Source organism: Coregonus clupeaformis, chromosome 18, assembly GCF_020615455.1.
Source record: "Coregonus clupeaformis isolate EN_2021a chromosome 18, ASM2061545v1, whole genome shotgun sequence".
NCBI classification, from domain to species: domain Eukaryota; kingdom Metazoa; phylum Chordata; class Actinopteri; order Salmoniformes; family Salmonidae; genus Coregonus; species Coregonus clupeaformis.
In genome coordinates, this window is record NC_059209.1 from 49,062,465 (window position 1) to 49,087,395 (window position 24,931).

At 45.6% G+C, this 24,931-nt stretch overlaps 1 protein-coding gene across 2 annotated transcripts in view; it reads right to left on the bottom strand.

Moving 5' to 3' along the window:
• Positions 1-24,931, bottom strand: part of LOC121530910 (tetratricopeptide repeat protein 28) — a 247,317-nt gene that overhangs the window by 21,028 nt on the left and 201,358 nt on the right. For both annotated transcript variants that reach the window (XM_041836277.2, XM_041836276.2), the window contains exons 9-12: positions 14,137-14,246; positions 7,487-7,616; positions 7,051-7,269; positions 5,402-5,561 (exon numbers count right to left, since the gene is read on the bottom strand). In XM_041836277.2, the coding sequence (XP_041692211.1) occupies positions 5,402-5,561; positions 7,051-7,269; positions 7,487-7,616; positions 14,137-14,246 (619 nt within the window). The remainder of the gene's footprint in view (positions 1-5,401; positions 5,562-7,050; positions 7,270-7,486; positions 7,617-14,136; positions 14,247-24,931) is intronic.

Here is a 24,931-nt window from a genome sequence, read left to right on the forward strand (position 1 = left end):
ACTCGAGTGGTTTAAGGGGAAACATTTAAATGTCTTGGAATGGCCTAGTCAAAGCCCAGACCTCAATCCAATTGAGAATCTGTGGTATGACTTAAAGATTGCTGTACACCAGCGTAACCCATCCAACTTGAAGGAGCTGGAGCAGTTTTGCCTTGAAGAATGGGCAAAAATCCCAGTGGCTAGATGTGCCAAGCTTATAGAGACATACCCCAAGAGACTTGAAGCTGTAATTGCTGCAAAAGGTGGCTCTACAAAGTATTGACTTTTGGTGGGGTGAATAGTTATGCACGCTCAAGTTCTGTTTTTTTTGTCTTATTTCTTGTTTGTTTCACAATAAAAAATATTTTGCATCTTCAAAGTGGTAGGCATGTTGTGTAAATCAAATGATACAAACCCCCCAAAAATCTTAATTCCAGGTTGTAAGGCAACAAAATAGGAAGAATGCCAAGGGGGGTGAATACTTTCGCAAACCACGGTAACTGCCAAAATAATGGAAACACTTGAGTAAATGAGGGATACAAAGTATATTGAAAGCAGGTACTTCAACACAGATTTGTTTTCTGAGTTAATTAAGCAATTAACATTATATTATGCTTAGGGTAATGTATAAAAATGCTGGGCAGGCCATTATTTTGGCTACCATGGCTATGCCCCCATAGGATGACAATGCTCCCATCCACAGGGCACGAGTGGTCACTGAATGGTTTGATGAGCATGAAAACGATATGCCATGGCCGTCTCAGTCACCAGATCTCAACCCAATTGAACACTTATGGGAGATTCTGGAGCGGCGCATGAGACAGTGTTTTTCACCACCATCAACAAAACACAAAATTATGGAATTTCTCGTTGAAGAATCGTATTGAATCGCGATAGAGTTCCATACATTTGTAAAATCTATGCCAAGATGCATCGAAGCTGTTCTGGCTCGTGGTGGCCCAACGCCCTATTAAGACACTTTATGTTGGTGTTTTCTTTATTTTAGCAGTCACCAGAAGTTAATGATAAGGAAACATTTGCATGGAAGTTCAGTGAGACTCACGAGTACAGTGAAGACACCTGAAGCAGGGGTTGGAACCGGTTCAGGGAACAAAACCGAAAACCGGAAAATAACAAAACATTTAGAGGAACAGAAACAGAACGAAAGTGATCTCTACTGTTCCGGAACAGAACGGGTATTTTAAAAGCATGGTTACTGGTCAATAACGTCCTTTTACATTTCTGGATTTTTTTTGCCAACAAAGCGCCTATACAAAGCCCTCACTCTGTCACCCAGAAACTGCCTGACAGCTGAAAATCTTAGCCAGTGTGTGTGTGCGGCGTGTGTAGGCTACCTGCACCTCCCCCCTCCGAAGCATAGGTTACTGTACTGACGTTACAAGCGTGATTCAGAAGATAAGGTAGAGAGATTTTTAATTAGAGAAGAATGGATTAACTTTTTCAATGCTAGTTAAGGATACTATAGTTATCACGTTTCACATTGGATTTATTAACTACAAAAAGGTAATAGGTGTTTTTAATTCTGATGCCGTTCACACACAAACTTTTTTTATTATTTTTTATTTTTTTAGGGGGTAGATCAGCTTTAATATTGCAGATAGATTGTAACTTCCATCAATGTAATTGTCTGCATCACTTCCAATCCCCCATGTTTTTTTTCTTCTTTTTTTTCTCCCATATACAGTGGGGAGAACAAGTATTTGATACACTGCCGATTTGTCAGGTTTTCCTACTTAGAAAGCATGTAGAGGTCTGTAATTTTTAACATAGGTACACTTCAACTGTGAGAGACGGAAACTAAAACAAAAATCCAGAAAATCACATTGTATGATTTTTAAGTAATTAATTTGCATTTTATTGCACTAATGGTTTTCTTTGAGACTGTGGTCCCAGCTCTCTTCAGGTCATTGACCAGGTCCTGCCGCTGATCCCTCACCTTCCTCATTATCATTGATGCCCCACGAGGTGAGATCTTGTATGGAGCCACAGACCGAGGGTGATTGACCGTCATCTTGAACTTCTTCCATTTTCTAATAATTGCGCCAACAGTTGTTGCCTTCTCACCAAGCTGCTTGCCTATTGTCCTGTAGCCCATCCCAGCCTTGTGCAGGTCTACAATTTTATCCCTGATGTCCTTACACAGCTCTCTGGTCTTGGCCATTGTGGAGAGGTTGGAGTCTGTTTGATTGAGTGTGTGGACAGGTGTCTTTTATACAGGTAACGAGTTCAAACAGGTGCAGTTAATACAGGTAATGAGTGGAGAACAGGAGGGCTTCTTAAACAAAAACTAACAGGTCTGTGAGAGCCGGAATTCTTACTGGTTGGTAGGTGATCAAATACTTATGTCATGCAATAAAATGCAAATTAATTACTTAAAAATCATACAATGTGATTTTCTGGATTTTTGTTTTAGATTCCGTCTCTCACAGTTGAAGTGTATCTATGATAAAAAATTATAGACCTCTACATGCTTTGTAAGCAGTGGCGGCTCCTGAAAAAATTCTCAGGGGGGGCAATTTTTCTGATGATTTAGGTGACCTACACACATTTTAAAAAATATATGTCCAGCAACAACATGAAGACAGGGGCAGCATATAAGTCAATGCCAGAAGCATTTATTGACTGATCTCAAAAGTGTTGGCTTACAAAAGCAAAATAAGTTATCACAGTAAAAATAATCAAGGGTGTTCTTTCACATTCCTCAACACTGCATAAACAATATGCATTTCCATAAACAAATGAAATATCAGCTGAAAATACAGCATCTTGGTATTTGTTCAGATTGCAGGATCAACAAGAGCTTTTACCACATGTTTTTGCCTCATGGTTGAATTGGAAATATGTGCACCTGAGCATAATTCACAACAAGCAAGCAGGAGCTTTTGATAGAGGCTACTGAAAACATTGATGCAAGTTATTTGTAATAAGAAATTTTTATAGACTTCCATATTCTGCCCTCTTGTATAGATTTGTGAAAATGAACAGTGATAGACATTTTGCCTGAAAACAGAATTTGAAAATAATTTATAGAAAAGGTAAACACAGCTATCTGTATGGCTTTGTAAAAATGAACAACCATATTCTGGCCAATTGTATAGATTTGTAAATATGAACAACCATATTCTGGCCAATTGTATAGATTTGTAAAAATGAACATGAACAGATTTTTTATTTTTTTTTGTACTTTAAAAAAAATGAAAAATAACTATTTTAAACAACATCAACTGTGAACTGATTTGGGCGTGTGTGTGTTAAAGAGACAGACAGGGAGGGACAAATAGAGAGAGAGGCTACATTACTTGTACTGAAACTGTTCTCTTCTCTCTTTCAATGCAGCAAAGCGGTCAATGACTTTCTCATTGAAATCAGGCATGCTGAGGACTAGTTCCCTCTCCATGGAAAGCATGGCCAGTGCATTCAGATGTTCCTGGCCCATTGAATTTCGCAGGAATGTCTTAACTCGTGTCAAAGTTGAGAAACATCTCTCAGCTTCAGCTGTTGTCATGGGAGTAGTTATGAGGATGTTCAACAGAGTCACAGTCTCAGAGAACGTCTCCTGGAGGTTGTAGCTCATGAGAACCTGGTACAGTGCCAGTGCACCACAGTTTGACTTTCTCGTTGTCGGCAAAAAGACCGTTCAGTCTCTCCAAAAGCACACTGGCGATTGAGACTGAGGTTGATTCCGAGATGGGAAGGAACTCAAAAAAAGCGCTCCTGCACTTTGTGGTTGCTATCTATGTACCTCAGCACAAGCACCAGCTGTGTCTGTGTAGAAACGTCCGTGGTCTCGTCAGCTTGGATAGCTACGGGGTTAGCCGACTTCACCTCCTCCACAATATGTTCCCTCATGACCGCTAGCATACACTCCAGTAGCTCGTTTTGAATGGTCTTTGATGTGAACTTCTTTCAAAGAGACAATCGAGTTGCACTGAAGGCTAGCCATCTTGATAGTAGTACGTGAATTGATTGACGCTGCTACCCGCTCTTTTCTTAGTTACGTTCATGGTTATGTTACGTATGACGAAAGCGCGTAAGTGCAAGCCCTCAGAAACCCATAGAGATTGTATTGAAAGCTCTGATATTTGAAAAAAAAAAGATTTTACATGACAGGCTATGAGAGACTTCTGGGCGATTTTCAACCTGACTGAAATCGCCCCAAAAGGGGCGGGGCCATTTGAAGCACGACTTTAGCCTGATTGGACATTTAGTGGCAGATCAGACGTCTAGATTAGAACACTGATAACTACTGTTGCCGTGATATAATTGATTAGAAAAAAAATCCCTTCCTTTTCCCGTTTGGCAGTGCGTCGCCCATATCGCCCTAATGAACACACCGCCCCTGTTTGTAAGTAGGAAAACCTGCAAAATCGGCAGTGTATCAAATACTTGTTCTCCCCACTGTATATACATACATATCCTTTAAAAATATATATATATTTCCCTTTATTACTTTCCAACCCCACCATCCCTTCCCTAATTGGAGCAAACTAGTGAACAACAATGCTTAGGCCTCTACTTCATGCTTATACATACTATATACATTTTATGGACACAGTAAATAATTATATTTTGTTTGTTTTTACTCCTGAACTTCCTCCAATCATTTTCATGATGTCCATCTGGTATGCTTCTATATGCCACACACAAACCTGTTAGCTAGCTAGCTCTGGTCCAGCGTTCAGCCAACTCAGTTGAAAGGACATTCAAAGTTCCTCCATAGAAGCTGCTCCTCCATAGGTAGGCTATAATTCATAACAAGATGCCCAGCGCTTCAAGGTTCGAACCGGCTCAGAACTTTATTTTGCTGATTGGAAGAGGGGAACGGAAAACAAAAAAAAGAGTGGTTCTGTTCAGAACTAAACGATTGGAAAATAATGTTGGTTCCAACCCCTGCCCTGAATTAAACCTGCAGTTTGATTGCTCAATTAATTTATTTGTCATTAACTGTTCCTTTTTCGAGTTCACATCAAATTACCCATTGTCCGTCTAACAAGTCTACTCCCACCCCTGCATCTCACTCCATCCATTCTCTCTGCCTTCCTCATCTCTTTCTTCCTCCTCTCCTCTGCCCTCAGTAACCTGTCTGCTGTGTTTTCCTGTCTCCCAGTCCCAGACAGTATTTGTTAAGTGAGTCCAGTGGGCATCCAGAGAGCCATTATTCTGTCTCATTGGTTCCCAGTGGGAGCAGAGAAGAGTTGTTTAGACAGATATCGGGGTCCTGTCATCACACCATGCACTGGGGAGAATGACTCATTGAGACTGCATACAGAACAGCACAGTATCCCTCTATGTGCATCAGCCAGTGCCCACTCTATAGCATGCATGGTATATTCTGGGCTCCAAGTGGTGCGTGTGTGCATGTGTGTGTGTGTGTGTGTGTGTGTTTGTTTGTGTGTATTACCTGCTGTAGTAGGACTCTACTCCCAGGGCCTCCCGAGCACTGGCAATGTGCTGCTCCAGAGACGAGCCGCTGGCCACACCCCCTCCCCCACCCTCATGGAGGTCTGGCCCGCCCTCTGTCACGCCCTCTCCCAAGTACACCTCATGGAACTTCAAGATGCCTGGGAGAAGGAGAGAGAGCAAGAAAAAAGGAGAAAGAGATTACTGTCAACAAGTTAAACATATTGGCCATATCACAATGTGAAAAGGAATAGCACTACACTACACTATGTCATGATGCACACAACACTAGTGGACTTATTACACTACAATGAAAGTGTAATCAAAACAGTTTAGCTGTCTACACTTTGAAACAGCCCACCAAACGTGTTAACAATATGACAGCATATGGAGAGATTGCACACTGTAAAACTGTAAGTTACGCTACGTTTACTAGCACATCTGCAGAGCAAAATGAATAAACAAATAACGTTCAATAAAATATAAGAGTGGCTGCCTGTGCCATCTGCTCCGTGCCATGGGAGCTGAGATGTTAGGGGAGAAGGGAGGGAGGAGGGGGGGTACTACCACAGCAGTGGTGGTGCTAGATACTGAGTGTGGGGGTTGAGTTGGGCTTTGAATATGTTCAGATCTGTGAGTTGGCAGACAGGTTGTACACCAGTTCATTTATTAGAGGAGTCCCTTTACTGACTAAGGGTTCTTTTAGCCAGGTCCTGTGCTATGTGTATGCCAGCTATATGCCCATGAATGCCAGGGAGAGAGAGTCAGAGCAGAGGGCTGATTACAGGAATGGTGGCCTCTCAGCCTCAGGCAAGAGGCAGCTCTTTTACCCTTTAATTTCCCTCCGCATTATTAGACCATCTATATGACTAGTATTAGGGAGGTCAGACACGGAAGCCTTGGCTCTGGGTTTTATCAACCGATCAAGGCTGGTGGGCATGCGTTATTGTGGCTCACAGCTTTCATTCACACTTTGTTGAGTAGGGCTAAAAGAGAAGCACAGGCTAGCAGTCTCCATGGCAGCCAGAGCTGTCAGTCAGGCGAGAGCTATGACTGGGCTTCAAAGCCCCCGCTATTTTCTTTGGTGAGAGAGAAAGGCTATGGAGTAGCCTACTCAATATTAAAGGCAGCACAAGCAAACACACAAAGCTTGTTTGTGTGAGAGATTATGTGTGTGCGCGCACAAGAGTAGGTGTGTGTGTTTCCCTGTTGACTTGTGTGTGCGGATGTTGATTCATTGTGCAAGTGATGTTTGGCTTTGTCATTCTCGGTTACCATGGTTCATTGGCAGGTGCCCTGGGGGGTGAGAGGCGAGGCGGGGTGGCATTGCCAGCAGTGGAGTGGCAGGTGGCACTGCCGCCTTGTGTTAAAGTGGGATTTCTTACCCTCGCCTCTGAACACAAGCCATGCCCTCCAGGACTCACAGCTAAACAAAGCACAATCAAGATGAAATCCACTGATTGAGTGAGTGTGTATGTGTGTGTTTTGTGTCTGTATAATGTGTTGTATAATATGGCATAATAGATTCGTACAGATTTACATAGTACCTTACCCTTACAGCTCATTGTATCAGCACACAGAGCAACTGAGTTAGTTGATCTCCACCTCCCTCTCCCCCAGGTCTCCACCTCCCTCTCCCCCAGGTCTTACCTGCTCCTGGAGCCAGGAGCCAGCTGTACAGGTACCCAGCAGCCATGGAGAAGTAGAGCACCAGGGCCCTCTGGCTGTTCACCGTGTCCAGGATGTGCTCCACTGTGACTGGGGTGTAGGGATCTGAGTCCTGCTGGCCTGTCTGCCTCTCCACCAGCAGGTCAGCAAAGGCCCGCGTCCGACCCCGCTCTGCCACCGCCAATGCCTCGTCATGGTGGCCTGGATAGCAGAGGGTCAAAGGTCAACGCTCGTTTTTCTAGCTATCAGCGAGCCAATATGTTCAAATGTGTAGTAGTGTAAATATTTTTTTTGAAATAGGTAAAGATAGGCACGAACATGAAAAGAAAGTAAGAGAATAGCAGACAAAAAGAAAGAAAGAAAGGAAGAGGGAAAGATGGTGAGAACGGAATGCGGGCAATGGAGCACGTAACAATACCTAGGCTGACAAGGACCCTCTGGAGTGCCTGGTAGGAGGAGGTCTGCAGGTCAAACAGAGACAGTTTGTAGTCGGTGCTGTGCTGGGCCTCATGACGAATGGTCTCAAACAACGCAGATGCTCGGTAGAGCTGCAGGACAAATAACACAACCACAGATAACCATCAGTTACTGTATCGTACACCCTCTGTTCACTGTTCACTCCATGAGTGACTCAAAGGTAGAGAGATAAGAGCTCAGCCAGAGACATGCAGTAGCAGAAAGAAGACACTAGATGGCAGAAGCCCTCTTCAGTGTAAATTATATTTGATATCAGCACAGCTCCCTCAGCTCCCTCTCTTAAACACAGCTCTGATATTCAACACAACCACCCTCCCCTCTCATCTCATCTCATCCACCCAGAGAAGAGAGAGGGGACTCAAGATGCTAAGCCATCGCCTGAGCTTCCCAGACACACAATGTCTTCTAGGGAAACAGTGTGTCCACAGAACACAATGTCTCCCTGAGCCCTATATTCCTGTTTCTCAAGACTTATTTTCTCTGTTCAGTCCCAGACACTATTAGGCTGGAGAGGGAGAAGGAGAGGGAGAGGGAGGGGGAGAGGTGGGAGGGCAGACAAAGTGTGGGCGGAGGCTGTGCTGTGCTGTGCTATGCTGCACACTAGCATGCCAGGCCAGCCAGGAGTGCTGATTCATGGGAGTTGGTATTGATTTCCTATTCCTCCTCGGTTGGCAGGCCTTTAAGATGACTGAGAATGTTTCACCTCCAAATCCAGTCTGTAAGAGGCCAGCATTGACACTAAACTACGCACACCAACCATTCAGATAGCTGCTGCCCTGGGACTGGCATATGGAATGGATGGAAGCGGAATGAATCAGGCATGTGTGTGTGTGTGTGTGTGAAAATTAATGAATGGTGAAGTGGTTACAGCTAGCCAGGTCTATCCCCAAGGTCAGCCAGTAAAGTATGTCAGACGAGAGGTGAGAGGGTGAGAGAGAGAATGGAGAGAGAGAGAATGGAGAGAGAGAGAGAAAGAGAGAGAAACAGAGAGAGAGAAAATGGAGAGAGAGAAAGAGAGAGAGAGAGAATGGAGAGAGAGAAAGAGAGAGAAACAGAGAGAGAGAGAAAGAGAGAGAAACAGAGAGAGAGCAGAGGGAGAGCAGAGGGAGAGCAGAGGGAGAGCAGAGGGAGAGCAGAGTGTGGTTGTGCATCCTTAGCGCTGGTAGTCCAGGCTGGGTTGGCTGATTCTGCTGATAGGGCTGCAGGCTGATCGCTGGGCACACAGACATCCCTTTAAGAGGGAAACTAATTTCTCACACTGCCTCCCCACCGGCCTAACCTCACCCTGCACAGATTAAAAGAAAACAATCCCAAAAGTGCTGTGTCCGCAATGTCCTACCTACATGCTGTAAAGCTAATATCAAAAATAGGGGTCTAGGACATTTACACTGAGTGTACAAAACATTAAGTATCTTTCCATGACATAGACTGACCAGGTGAATCCAGGTGAAAGCTATGATCCCTTATCAATGTAACTTGTTAAATCCACTTCAATCAGTGTAGATGAAGGGAAGGAGATAGGATAAAGAAGGATTTTTAAGCCTTGAGACAATTGAGACATGGATTGTGTACAGTGAGGGAAAAAAGTATTTGATCCCCTGCTGATTTTGTACGTTTGCCCACTGACAAAGAAATGATCAGTCTATAATTTTAATGGTAGGTTTATTTGAACAGTGAGAGACAGAATAACAACAAAAAAATCCAGAAAAACACATGTACATTTTTTTTATAAATTGATTTGCATTTTAATGAGGGAAATAAGTATTTGACCCCCTCTCAATCAGAAGGATTTCTGGCTCCCAGGTGTCTTTTATACAGGTAATGAGCTGAGATTAGGAGCACACTCTTAAAGGGAGTGCTCCTAATCTCAGTTTGCTATCTGTATAAAAGACATCTGTCCACAGAAGCAATCAATCAATCAGATTCCAAACTCTCCACCATGGCTAAGACCAAAGAGCTCTCCAAGGATGTCAGGGACAAGATTGTAGACCTACACAAGGTTGGAATGGGCTACAAGACCATCGCCAAGCAGCTTGGTGAGAAGGTGACAACAGTTGGTGCGATTATTCGCAAATGGAAGAAACACAAAAGAACTGTCAATCTCCCTCGGCCTGGGGCTCCATGCAAGATCTCACCTCGTGGAGTTGCAATGATCATGAGAATGGTGAGGAATCAGCCCAGAACTACATGGGAGGATCTTGTCAATGATCTCAAGGCAGCTGGGACCATAGTCACCAAGAAAACAATTGGTAACACACTACGCCGTGAAGGACTGAAATCCTGCAGCGCCTGCAAGGTCCCCCTGCTCAAGAAAGCACTGAAGTTTGCCAATGAACATCTGAATGATTCAGAGGAGAACTGGGTGAAAGTGTTGTGGTCAGATGAGACCAAAATGGAGCTCTTTGGCATCAACTCAACTCGCCGTGTTTGGAGGAGGAGGAATGCTGCCTATGACCCCAAGAACACCATCCACACTGTCAAACATGGAGGTGGAAACATTATGCTTTGGGGGTGTTTTTCTGCTAAGGGGACAGGACAACTTCACCGCATCAAAGGGAGAATGGACGGGGCCATGTACCGTCAAATCTTGGGTGAGAACCTCCTTCCCTCAGCCAGGGCATTGAAAATGGGTCGTGGATGGGTATTCCAGCATGACAATGACCCAAAACACACGGCCAAGGCAACAAAGGAGTGGCTCAAGAAGAAGCATATTAAGGTCCTGGAGTGGCCTAGCCAGTCTCCAGACCTTAATCCCATAGATAATCTGTGGAGGGACTTGAAGGTTCGAGTTGCCAAACGTCAGGCTCGAAACCTTAATGACTTGGAGAAGATCTGCAAAGAGGAGTGGGACAAAATTCCTCCTGAGATGTGTGCAAACCTGGTGGCCAACTACAAGAAAAGTCTGATCTCTGTGATTGCCAACAAGGGTTTTGCCACCAAGTACTAAGTCATGTTTTGCAGAGGGGTCAAATACTTATTTCCCTCATTAAAATGCAAATCAATTTATAACATTTTTGACATGCGTTTTTCTGGATTTTTTGGTTGTTATTCTGTCTCTCACTGTTCAAATAAACCTACCATTAAAATTATAGACTGATCATGTCTTTGTCAGTGGGCAAACGTACAAAATCAGCAGGGGATCAAATACTTTTTTCCCTCACTGTATGTGTGCCATTCATAGGGTGAATGGTCAAGACAAAAGATGTAAGTGTCTTTGAACGGGGTATGGTAGTTGGTGCCAGGCGCACCGGTTTGTGTCAGGAACTGAAACGCTGCTGGGTTTTTCACGCTCAACAGTTTCCTGTGTGTATCAAGAATGATCCACCACCCAAAGGTCATCCAGCCAACTTGACACAACTATGGGAAGCATTGTAGTCAACATGGGCCAGCATCCCTATGGAACGCTTTCGACACCTTGTAGAGTCCATGCCCCGACGAACTGAGGCTGTTCTGAATATTAGGAAGGTGTTCTTAATGTTTTGTACACTCAGTGTATAAGCCCATTTATGAACCAATATAACCCATGATTAACATGACTTTTATCTGACATTGTCACACCATGACAGTTGCACATGTACGATGCCTGAAACAACTCTCATCATGTCTTTTCCCCTGGGCTACGTTCACCCTCTCTGATAGAAGTTATGAGCTGTAAAACATCAAACCCATTACCCATTACCCAATCCCATATCCTCTCCAGCAGTGACAAAATGACACCATGTATTCTCACAAATCTGATTGAGTGTCGGCAGGTAAAATCTCTCCGCCACAGAGAACAAGGCGGAACAGAGTGAGGGTGTTAAAAACCATTTGGGTTTAAACCTGGATAAAGAGGAACATGGGGTCAAGTCATCTCATTCAAACAGTACGGATGCTGTATGAATGTTAATTGCTGTAATACTGCATACTGGGTCATATTGCACTATGCAAATCAGCCCTGAAGTGGGTCAGGGTATTTACCAAGGTCCTATAGCTGTACCACCAGCAGTACCACCCTCCCTGCTTCCTCATGAATAATCATCTCATCTACACTACCGGTCAAAAGTTTTAGAACACATACTCATTCAAGGGTTTTTCTTTATTTTTACTATTTTCTGCATTGTAGAATAATAGTGAAGACATCAAAACTATACAATAACACATATGGAATCATGTAGTAAACAAAAAAGTGTTAAACAAATCAAAATATATGTTATATTTGAGATTCTTCAAATAGCCACCCTTTGCCTTGATAACAGCTTTGCACACTCTTGGCATTCTCTCAACCAGCTTCACCTGGAATGCTTTTCCAACAGTCTTGAAGGAGTTCCCACAAATGCTGAGCACTTGTTGGTTGCTTTTCCTTCACTCTGCGGTCTGAATCATCCCAAACCATCTCAATTTGGTTGAGGTCGGGGGATTGTGGAGGCCAGGTCATCTGATGCAGCACTCCATCACTCTCCTTCTTGGTAACAGCCCTTACACAGCCTGGAGGTGTGTTGGGTCATTGTCCTGTTGAAAAACAAATGATAGTCCCACTAAGCCCAAACCAGATGGGATGGCGTATCGCTGTAGAATGCTGTGGTAGCCATGTTGCTTAAGTGTGCCTTGAATTCTAAATAAATCACAGACAGTGTCACCAGCAAAGCACCCCCACACCATAACACCTCCTCCTCCATGCTATACGGTGGGAACTACACATGCAGAGATCATCCGTTCACCCACACCGCGTCTCACAAAGACACGGCGGTTGGAACCAAAAATCTCCAATTTGGACTCCAGACCAAAGGACACATTTCCACCGGTCTAATGTCCATTGCTCGTGTTTCTTGGTCCAACAGGTTTCTTCTTCGTATTAGTGCCCTTTAGTAGTGGTTTCTTTGCAGCAATTCGAACATGAAGGCCTGATTCACACAGTCCCCTCTGAACAGTTGATGTTGAGATGTGTCTGTTACTTGAACTCTGTGAAGCATTTATTTGGGCTGCAATTTCTGAGGCTGGTAACTCTAATGAAATTATCCTCTGCTGCAGAGGTAACTCTGGGTCTTCCATTCCTGTGGTTGTCCTCATGAGAGCCAATTTCATCATACCGCTTGATGGTTTTTGCGACTGCACTTGAAAAAACTTTTTTTTCATTTTCAAAAAAAGTTCTTGACATTTTCCGTATTGACTGACCTTCATGTCTTAACGTAATTTATTTCTTTCTTTCACCTTTAATTAACCAGGTAAGCCAGTTGAGAACAAGTTCTCATTTACAACTGCGACCTGGCATGATGGACTGTTGTTTCTCTTTGCTTATTTGAGCTGTTCTTGCCATAATATGGACTTGGTCTTTTACCAAATAGGGCTATCTTCTGTATACCCCCCACCCCCCCCCCTTCCCCTTTTCACAACACAACTGATTGGCTCAAACGCATTAAGAAGGAAAGAAATTCCACAAATCAACTTTTAAGAAGGCACACCTGTTAATTGAAATGCATTCCAGGTGACTACCTCATGAAGCTGGTTGAGCGAATGCCAAGAGTGTGCAAAGTTGTCATCAAAGCAAAGGGTGGCTATTTGAAGAATCTCAAATATAAAATATATTTTGATTTGTTTAACACTTTTTTGGTTACTACATGATTCCATATGTGTTATTTCATAGTTTTGATGTCTTCACAATTATTCTACAATGTAGAAAATAGTAAAAATAAAGAAAAACCCTTGAACGAGTAGGTGTTCTAAAACTTTTGACCGGTAGTGTATACTCTGAGGACAACTACTTCCTTTCCTTTTTCCACCAACAACGCACCCTACAATGACTGGAGGAAATATCCCAAACATTACTGATTTGCCTGGGAATGAACTGGGGTGTGACAAAATACTGTTGCTTTGGCTAACATCTGTTTGACAGGTTAAGCCTGAGGGGTATGGGGATAAGGTCATTGTAATAGATGTGGAGAGAGAGAGAGAGAGAGAGAGAGAGAGAGAGAGAGAGAGAGAGAGAGAGAGAGAGAGAGAGAGAGAGAGAGAGAGAGAGAGAGAGAGAGAGAGAGAGAGAGAGAGAGAGAGAGAGAGAGAGAGAGAGAGAGAGAGAGAGAGAGAGAGAGAGAGAGAGAGAGAGAAGAGAGGTGTGTTCAAGCAGAATTGTCTCCTCTGCATCTCTCTCCCTCAATTCAATTCAAATGGGATTTTATTGGTATGGGAAACATGTGTTTCCATTGCCAAAGCAAGTGAAATAAACAATACTATTCCAAGTTAACAGTAAATATTGCACTCAAAAAGGTTAAAAAAAGATAAAGACATTTCAAGTGTTATATTATCAGCTATGTACAGTGTTTTAGCCATGTGAAAATACTTGTAGTACAAATAGTAGGGAATATAAATAAACAGATCAATATTGGTGGTATGTACAGTTGTTTGTCTCTCTCTCTCTCTCTCTCCCTCACATTCTTCCTTTCACTCCCTCCATCAGGCCATCTTCTTTCCTCGTCGCTCCATAATTTTTCACTTTCCTTCTCCTCCCTTTCCATCCATGATCTCTCTCTACACACATACAGATGTGAGGGTGTAAGTGTAACCCTGTGTAGTGTGTATGTTGTGTGTGAGGAGAGGTTCATGTCAAATGCGTACCTGGTGCTGGGCCTCCTCCAGGTTCCCACTGGCCCACAGAGACAGCCCCAGACGATGGCGGATCTTAGCCTCGTCCTCACGCCGAGCCAGCTGCTCTGCCAGTCGTAGGCCTGGAGAGGGAGGGAGGGAGGGAGGGAGGGAGGAAGGGAGAGAAAGAAAGAGAAAGAAAGAAAGAAAGAGAGAGAAAAGGAGCGACAAAGAGAGAGAGAGAAAGAAAGAAAGAGAGGCGAGAGAGTAAGAGAGAGAGAGAGAGAGAGAGAGAGAGAGAGGAGAGAGCGAGAGAGAGAAGGAGAGAGAGAGAGAGAGAGAGAGAGAGAGAGAGAGAGAGAGAGAGAGAGGGAGGGAGAGAGAGAGAGGGAGAGAGAGAGAGAGGAGAGAGAGAGAGAGAGAGAGAGAGAGAGAGAGAGAGAGAGAGAGAGAGAGAGAGAGAGAGAGAGAGAGAGGGATTATACATAATTTAGAGCTATGGTCAGGCACTCAGGTATCTTTCAGGGTAACAGATGTAAGCATAGCGTGGTACTGATATTCTGACAGTGAACAGGCTTGAATATTTGGCCTCAGTTGTAAAATACAACTCAGTCTGGGGTTCATACACACAAACACACACACACACACACACACACACACACTCCCAGACACACAGTAAGAGGCTGTTAGGGCACTAATCTGGGTGCCTAGTAATCAATGGTAAGGATCGAGTGGCTGAGCAAACACAAACACACACTTAATGCTTCTGTATAAAGGACGTGTGGGACTAACCAAACATAAGAGGTTTAATAGAGTGTAGAGACAATACTTCCGTACTCTGTCCTCAATTACATACTCATACATTAGAGCAAATAACCAACACATATCATCCACTTAACCACACATACTGAAAATACAACACACACACACAGAGGATAGATAAATCCTGTCTTGAAACTCATTGTGTAGCTCATCACATTGGTCCATAAACTTCCTCTGAGATTCAGCAAAAACCCAGGGATATTTTTTCCTGTGTTCAGTTAGCGTGGCTTTGTCAGATCACCTGGTGAGAATGCTGTTTGTTTTCCAGTTTCAATCCCTCAAGCGGTGATGCGTATGTCACATCTTTGCATGTGTCCTCAGCCTGCCTGCCGACTGCTTGGTTTCACCCATTTACTGTGATGAAACAGACACTCCATGGAGGGAAATGATGAAAAAGGACAGACAGCCACATGTCACCTGTGAGGTGCTAACAGCACAGCACGCAATCTGGGCTTTGAATTGGGCTGCTGACCATGCAAGGCTGTGGATACTAGGTTTATATTAGGTAGAAGGAAATAGTGTATCCTTTCTATTTCTCTGTGACCAGTGGGAAACAAGTTTGGAGGAGGGGAAAGAAAATGGGGCATTATACACTATATATACAAAAGTATGTGGACACCCTTTCAAATTAGTGGATTCGGCTATTTCAGCCACACCCTTGGCTGACAGGTGTATAAAATCGAGCACACAGCCATGCAATCTCCATAGACAAACATTAGCAGTAGAATGGCCTTACTGAAAAGCTCAGTGACTTTCAACGTGGCACCGTCATAGGATGCCATCTTCCCAATATGTCAGTTCGTCAAATCTTTGCCCTGCTAGAGCTGCCCCGGCCAACTGTAAGTGCTGTTACTGTGAAGTGAAAACGTCTAGGACCAACAACGGCTCAGACACGAAGTAGTAGGCCACACAAGCTCACAGAACGGGACCGCCGAGTGCTGAAGCGCGTAATAATCGTCTGTCCTCGGTTGCAACACTCACTACCAAGTTCCAAACTGCCTCTGGAAGCAACGTCAGCACAAGAACTGTTCGTCGGGAGCTTCATGAAATGGGTTTCCATGGCCGAGCGTCGACTAGAGTGGTGTAAAGCTTGCCGCCATTGGACTCTGGAGCAGAGGAAACACATTCTCTGGAGTGATGAATCACGCTTCACCATCTGGCAGTCCAACGGACAAATCTGGGTTTGGCGGATGCCAGGACAACGCTACCTGCCCCAATGCATAGTGCAAAATGTAAAGTTGGTGGAGGAGGAATAATGGTCTGGGGCTGTTTTTCATGGTTCGAGCTAGGCCACTTAGTTCGAGGGAAGGGACATTCTAGACAATTCTGTGCTTCCAACTTTGTGGTAACAGTTTGGGGAAGGCCCTTTCCTGTTTCAGCATGACAATGCCCCCATGCACAAAGCGAGGTTCACACAGAAATGGTTTGTCGAAATCGTTGTGGAAGAACTTGACTGGCCACCACAGAGCCCCATCAAACACCTTTGGGATGAATTGGCACGCCGACTGCGAGCCAAGCCTAATCGCCCAACATTAGTGCCCGACCTCACTAATGCTCTTGTGGCATAATATGGAGTTGGTCCCCGCAGCCTTCCCAGAAGAGTGGGGGCTGTTTTAACAGCAAAGGGGGGACCAACTCCATATTAATGCCCATGATTTTGGAAAGAGATATTCGATGAGCAGGTGTCCACATACTTTTGGTAATGTAGTGTATCAAGCAGCCCTCGTCTCACTCTCTCTGCGTTTCCAGACATTCCTGGAGAACAGTATGTCTGGGTCTGACCCAGGTAAGAAGAGAACAGAGAGCGTGACCAGGAAGGAACACCCGGCCTCGTATTCCACCAGGCCCCAGGGTTGGGGTCAATTCCATATAAATTCCAGTCAATTCAGGAAGTAAACAAACATTCCGATTCAAATTCCAATTCTCTTCAATGCGGAAAATTTGAATTGGAGTTTGGTTAATTTTTTTAATTGACTGGAATTTAAATGGAGTTGACCCCAACCCTGCCAGGCACAGCAGCACAGCACACATCTCCCCCCAGACATCTGCTCTGCTCTGTGAGTACACCCTCAGAGAGACGGACGCCTTTGAAGCCTGCAACCCTTCCCCGCTCTCCTTAAGGTCTCAGACACACCAACCGCGTTTGCTGGCCGAGAGTACTTTGCACCTCTGAACGTAATTTGCGAACCAAGTGCGCACCGATTTTACATGTAGAATCGTGTGAAAAATGTCGGCAGTCAGACGTCTACAGCAGGTGGTCCCTAAAACACAGCGCACTGAATGATCGGCAGACGAACGCGAGAGCCACAATCAGTGTTATGTGTGTGAGCCTTAATACTCCTCCATAACCCCCTCTCCCTCTCTGCCCTCTTTCTCCCTCCTCCAGCTCTCTGCCTTTCTTTCAGAATTCTCTCTCTCTCTCTCTCTCTCTCTCTCTCTCTCTCTCTCTCTCTCTCTCTCTCTCTCAGTGCATGCTGGGAGTTTTTTTGGCGTTTGAGTGTTTGGTGTGGAGGGCTTGTCCTAACTTATTTCTTGATTCTTTCCTTGGTTTTTCCTTTCAATCTCCCTTTTCTATGGTGGAGGGTTAATGCACTGTTTGTTTTAGTGGTACCCACTGTTTTTATTTTCAAAGTTAGGGAGGAAGAGGACAGAGATTTAGTTTCCTGGGGTTTTGAACGGTGTGGTGTGAGCGATGGCTTCGCAGCCTAGCGCGGAGGAGACGCTGTCGTTACGGCATTGATTCAGGTGTGTTCCTGAGAATGGAATTAAGGTGGAGGAGGTTCTGCTCGCGGTAGGCGAACAGGTAGGAGCTGAATTTATACATTCCGCATCCAGAATGAACAAAGCTGTGGTTGTGTTCATGAAAAGAGCAAATTTGGTGGGTAGGCTCATTTCTAGTGGAATATTTGTAAGGAGTGTGTTGGTACCAATTTCTCCTCTTTCTACCCCTTCGACTAGGGTGGTAGTTGCAAATTTGCCTCCGTTTATTACGGATGATCAAATCAGGAAGGAGTTGAGTCGTTTTGGTAAGTTTGCTAGTGGTTTTCGTGTACTGTCGGCAGGTTTTCAGGCAGATGCCGTCAAGCATGTTGTTTCATTCCGGAGGCAAGTGTTCATGTTTCTGAATAACAATGAGCAACAGTTAAATGTGCATTTTAATGTGAGGCATGGGGAGGGGCTCTACGCAGGTTTTGCCAGCACAGATAGTCGACGGTGCTTTGAGTGTGGGGATTTGGGGCATAAGAGCTTTGCGTGCCCACATAAAGGCCGTAGACAAGGTGAGGGTTCAAGCACCAGTGGGGGAAATCGAGGTCAACGTGCAGGGGGCCATGAGACGCAGGCAGCAGAGGCTGGGCCTAGTCATGCGACAGATGGTGGGTTAGATGAGGCTGGGTCTAGTCATGCAATAGATGGTGGGTTAGATGAGGCTGGGTCTAGTCCTGCAATAGATGGTGGGTTAGATGAGGCTGGGTCTAGTCATACTATAGGTGGTGGTGTAGGTGTGGCTGGGTCTAGTCATGCTATGGATGGTGGTATAGCTGAGGCTGGGTCTAGTCATGTTATGGATGGTGGTGTAGCTGAGACGGGGTCTAGTCATGTCATGGATGGTGGTGTAGATGAGGCTGGGCTTAGTCAGGTTATGCTAGTGGATGAGGAGAGTATAGTGGGGAAGGGTAAGCGACTGGGGGGGTGGAGGAGTGTGTCAAGTGGAAGAGGGAGAGAAGAAAGGAGGTGGGAGGGCAGAGGCTGGTGTGGTGAAAGTCACCAAGGAACCTTTGCCTGGTGCTGAGGGGGAGGTCCCGACTAGAGAGGAAGAGCAGGTGGTCAGGATGGGAGATGGAGATGAGAAGGAGGAAGGTGAGAGTGAGGAGGAAGACGATGAGGAGGATTTATTTTCAGACTCCTCCTCAATGGGTCCAGAGCTGACAGCCAGTCAGTCAGAGGGGTCAAAGTACACAGTGAGGGAACTGTCAAGATTCCTGAATGAGACTAAGGGGAAAAAAGTAAATCTTGAGGCTGTTTTTTTGTGATCCAGGAAAGTTTGTAAGATCAGTACAACATGCTATGAAAAATGAGGGGCATGGTGTCCTCTCACCCAGGAAACGGTTTAGGTTGAGGAAGTGGGTAAAAGTCTACCTTCAGACACTGTTTAGATGAAAGTCTCTTTCTTTGCTGGCTTTTCTCCCACTTCTTATGGAGACTCTTTGGGTAGGCTCGCTTAATATTAATGGCGCCAGAGATGCGGGAAAGAGGAGTGTGTTGGGTGAATATGTAAAACAAAAAAAAAGTACAGGTGTTGTTTCTGCAGGAGACGCATAGCGATATGGTGAATTAAGTTGATTGGGGGCTCTGGTGGAAAGGGGCAAGTGTGCTGAGCCATGGGACAAATGTTAGTGCAGGGGTGGCAGTCCTTTTTGTACCGGGTCTGTCTGTAAAAATCTTCCTCCTCAAAAGAGGTGTGTAGGGGTAGACTACTTGTAGTAAAAGCAAATTAACAACAGGGGTTTTGTCTTTATAAATGTGTATGCGCCTAACACAGGGAGAGAGAGGGGGCTTCTATTTGGGTGTCTTAGACAGGAACTCTCACAGATATCGCCTGAGGAGACACTGGTGGTCGGCGGGGACTGGAACTGTACGATGGATTTTACGAAAGACAGAAATGGGGAGGAGCCTCATTCAGGTTCAGTGGGGGTGTTAAGGGACATTATTAATCAGTTTGACCTAGTGGATGTTTGGAGAACTAGACATCCCAACACAAGACAGTATACATGGGTGAAGTTATTTGGGGCTAAAGTGAGTGCAGACCGGCTTGATCGATTGTACATGTCCAGGAATCAGAGCAATAGGCTGTTGGGCGCTACCATTCTCCCGGTGGGTTTTTCAGATCATCACATAACCATGGCTCGGCTGTCTATTTCACCAGGGCCTCGGCAGGCATCCTATTGGAAGTTTAATGTAAATCTCTTACAATATGCCACTTTTTGCTCAGGTTTCCAGACTTTTTGGGAAAGGTGGGGCCAGCGAAGAAAGTATGAGTCTCTGAGTCAATGGTGGGATGTGGGAAAAGTCCAAATTCGGCTTTTCTGCCAACAGTATACAGCGTTCTCATCCTCAGAGGCTAGGAGAGTATTGGGGGAACTCGAGCATAGTATTAGTGAAATGGAGGTAGAGCTGGTGGGGCAAGGCAATGTAGGCCTCCAGGCTAATTTATCTGAACTACGTAGGGACCTGGGCAGTTTTTTCCAGGTTAAAGAAAAGGGAGCACTTGTAAGAGCTAGGTTCTCCATGATCAAGGAGATGGATGCTCCCAGCTCCTTCTTCTTTGGTTTGGAAAGACAGAGCGGTGAAGCCAAGGGTATGCATTGTCTACGGCTTTCGGATGGGCGGGTGACCTCTGTGGTGGGGGAGATGCGGGAGCGGACTGTGGAGTTTCATACTGAGTTGTATAGGGCAGAACTGTGTGATCCTATGTGTGCTCAGGTTTTGTTTGCCAAACTCCCTAAGCTCTCTAAGGTACAGAGGAATGAAATGGACATTCCCTTGTTGTCCCATGAACTGGCAGAGGCCGTAACCCAGATGTCCCCCGGCCGTGCACCGGGGGTGGATGGCCTCCCAATGGAGTTTTATAAACAATTCTGGGGAATAATTGGACTGGACTTCTTTTGCGTGTTGTGTGAGTGCGTCAGGGTAGGAGAGTTGCCGATGAGCTGCCGGCGGGCGGCTCTGACTCTCCTGCCCAAAAAGGGGGACTTGTGTGAACTTAAGAACTGGAGGCCTGTGGCATTGCTCTGTGCGGACTACAAGATATTTGCCAAGGTCCTCGCTAACAGACTGAAGTCCCATCTGGACTCTATAGTACACAAGGACCAGACATATTGCGTACCAGGACGCTCAATCACGGACAACTTGTTCTTAATCAGGGACATGTTGGACTTGTCGAGAGGTTCTAATGTGAACTTTGGTCTGGTCTCTTTAGATCAAGAGAAGGCTTTTGATAGAGTGAACCATGAGTATCTGTTTAATGTGATGTCTGTGTTTGGGTTTGGGGAAAGGTTTTTGGCCTATGTGAAGATGCTGTATGCTGGGGCATCATGTATGGTTAAGGTGGGAGGGGGGCTCAGTAGGCCAGTCTGGGTGAGGCGGGGCATTAGACAAGGATGCCCTCTATCAGGGCAGTTATATACACAAGCCATTGAGCCTTTTTTAGGCCTGCTATGCAGGAGACTGCAGGGAGTGTGCTGGACAGGCATAGCAGTGTCAGCGTATGCAGATGGCGTTTCCGTGATGGTCAGGGATGGTCAGGATATGCAGGCACTACAAAATAGTCTGAAGGTGTACGAGGGAGCTTCGTCAGATAAGGTAAACTGGGGCAAGAGCAAAGCTCTGTTATGTGGGGTATGGGGGGATAGGGCCCCTCCTCTTCTTCCAGGGGGTTTGCAGTGGGGTTGTTTGCAGACCTGCAACGCAAGCTGGTGGATTTTTTCTGGTCGGGCCATCACTGGCTGAGAGCGGCAGTGTTGTATATGTCCGTAAATTAAGGAGGACAGGGCCTGGTGGAACTGGAGAGCAGGGTGGCTGCATTCCGACTAAAGGCGGCGCAGAGACTGCTGTACCATACTGATGTCGGATGGAGGGAGCCAGCATGCGTGCTGCTGAGGAGAGCTGGCGGATTAGGGTTGGACCAGCAGCTATTCCTCATGAGGCTGGAGGGGCTGAGTACAGCAGGTCTCTCTGATTTTTACTCTGCGGTGCTGAGGGCCTGGCAGCTACTAAGGCCCACACGAGAAGGGGGTGTGGAGCCTGGGCTGTGGGTGTGGGAGGAGCCTATCTTCCACAACCCAGCCATCCTTTTGAGATCGGTTCAGTCGACCACCCTGAAGAGGAGACTGATGGCAGCGGGATTACTAAGGCTGGGTGACCTGCGACTGCTGGGAGAGGAGGGGTGGAAAACACCAGAAGTCCTAGCACAACAAACAGGACTAACATCTCTTAGGCTGCTGGAGAGATTCCTGGGGGAAGTTCAGGAGGTACTGTCTGAGCCGGTAAAGGGGGTGTTTGAGCGGCCAAAGGGGGAGGGGCCACCAATGTTTCCGCCACTGCATGTGACGGCAGAGACTGGGGACTGGCAAGGGGGGCTGGAGGACTTGTTAGATTTTAACACTCCGAGCCTGGGGGAGTTTGAAGGGGCGGGAGGTAAAGCCCTCTACAACCTCTGCGTTAAGGTAAGGAACATCAGGAGCCTAACAGGAGTGAAGGCACATCAGTGGCAGGGTGGTATGTGGGGCGGAGAGTATGGTGGGTTTTAGATGGAGGGGGCTCTACAAACTCCCAGTACCAAAGAGGTCAGGGGACCTCCAGTGGAGGGTTTTACATGGAGCCCTGGCCACTAACAGCTGGTTGGCACAGGTTGAACCGGGAGTCGGACAGGGGTGTCCTTTCTGTGTCATGAGTGAAACTGTGATTCATGTGTTTTCTGTGTGTGCCAGGTTAATGCCTTTAATGTCTCGGTTGGAATGTCTGTGTGAGAGGTTGGGGGTGGAGTTTACTGTCGGGATGTTTATAATGGGGTACAGGTATTCAAATAAGGAAAAGGCTAAATGTGTGTTGTTGAATTTTCTGTTTTCTCAGGCAAAGTTAGCTATTTGGATAACAAGGAGGAACAGGGTCAAAGGTGGAGGGATAACAGACCCTTTACTATTATTTAATGGGATGGTCTCTGCGCGCCTTAGGGGGGAATTTGAGTTCTATAAAATGATAAAAAGTGTGGAGATGTTTCAAGAGATATGGTGCGTTAGGGGGGCTGTCTGTATAGCTGGGGAAGATGGTCTGGATATACGGTTGTAGAAGTGGTGAGGTTTGGGTTATTGTGATGTGTGGTGTTGGTTTTGTCTCTCTCTCTCTCTCTCTCTCTCTCTCTCTCTCTCTCTCTCTCTCTCTCTCTCGCTCTCTCGCTCTCTCTCGCTCTCCGTGTGTGTGACTGGCCTCCTCTAGTCACAGTAACCCATTTCATCTCGACTGCTGTGGCAGCACTAGCAGGGACAACTCAGGTCTCATTAGTGTCGGGAGCTTGAGAGAAAACCTTCACTTCTCTAACTCCATCTCTCTGAGTCACTCTCACACTCCCTCTCTTTCTCTCGCTTTCTCTGAGCTGTTCTATGAAGAGGACTTATGATGAAGCTTTAAAGGCAATTGAAAAACCTGCATGTTTTTTTCATAGTGCGGTTGACACTCAACCCACTACAATTTGCATACCGCCCCAACAGATCCATTGATGACGCAATAGCCACTGCACTGCAAACTGCCCTATCCCGCCTGGACAAGAGGAGTACCTATGTGAGAATACTGTTCATCGACTACAACTCGGTTTTCAACACCATAGTGCCCTCCAAGCTCTTCAATAAGCTCAGGGCCCTGGGACTGAACCCCTTCCTGTGCAACTGGGTCCTAGACTTCCTGACGGGTCGACCCCAGGTGGTGAGGTTAGGCAACAACACCTCCGCCATGATGATCCTTAACACAGGGGCCCCCCATGGGTGTGTGCTCAGCCCCCTCCTATACTCCCTGTTCACCCATGACTGAGTGGCCACCCACGACTCCAACTATCATCAAGTTTGCTGACGACACAACAGTGGTATGCCTTATCACCAACAATGACGAGACAGCCTACAGGGTGGAGTTTATAGCCCTGGCAGAGTGGTGCCAGGGAAATAACCTCTCCCTCAACGTCAACAAAATGAAGGAGCTGATCGTGGACTACAGGAGACAGCAGAGAGATCACGCCCCCATCCACATCGACGGGGCCGCAGCGGTGAGGGTCAAAAGCTTCACCAAGGACCTGAAATGGTCCCACCACATCGACACTGTAATGAAAAAGGTGGAACTGCGCCTCTTCTACCTCAGGAGTCTAAAGACATTCTGCATTGCCCCTAAGACCCTCACAAACTTCTACAGAGGCACCATCGAGAGCATTCTGTCGGGCTGCATCACCGCCTGGTACGGCAACTGCACCGCCCGCAACCACATGGCTCTCCAGGGGGTGGTGTGGTTAGCCCAGGACATCTACAGCACCCGGTGTCATAGGAAGGCCAAGAACATAATCAAGGACCTCAGCCACCCAAGCCACGACCTGTTCACCCTGCTACCATCTAGCAGACTTAGACAGTACAGGTGTATCAAAGCCGGGACCGAGAGACTGAATAACAGCTATCTCCAGGCCATCAGACTGTTGAACAGCCATCACTTGCCGGCCACTGCCCGGTAGTCTGCCTGGCACATTAGACACTGTCACTAGCCGACTATTGCCCGGTACTCTGACCTGCACCTTAGAGACTGCTGCCCCATGTATATAGAGACGTTGAACACTGGTCACTTTAATAATGTTTACATACTATTTTACCCACTTTGTATGTATATACTATATTCTAGTCATGGCTCTTCCTATATAACTACTGCTTTATACACCTTTTCTATTCATATACTGCCCATACTGTCTATTCACACCATTTATATACATATTTATATTCCTGACTCTGACATTGTTCGTTCTGATATTGCTTGTTCTGATATTTCTGATATTTTTATACGTTTTGGATTATGTGTGTATTGTTATTGTATTGCTAGATATTTCTGCATTGTTGAAGCTAGAAACATAAGCATTTCTCTGCACCTGCGATAACATCTGCAAACCTGTGTACGCAACCAATAAACCTTCATTTGATTTGACTTGGTGGAATCACACATGCAAGATCATTACATTATGAATGTACAGAGCCTTCATACCCCTTGACTTATGCCACATTTTGTTGTGTTACAGCCTGAATTCCAAAATGGATTAAAAATAATAATAATCACCTATCTACACATAATACCCCATAATGACAAAGTGAAAACATGTTTTTAGAAATGCTTGCACATTTATTGAAAATGAAATACAGAAATATGTAATTTACATAAATATTCACACCTCTGAGTCAATACATGTTAGAATCACCTTAGGCAGCAATTA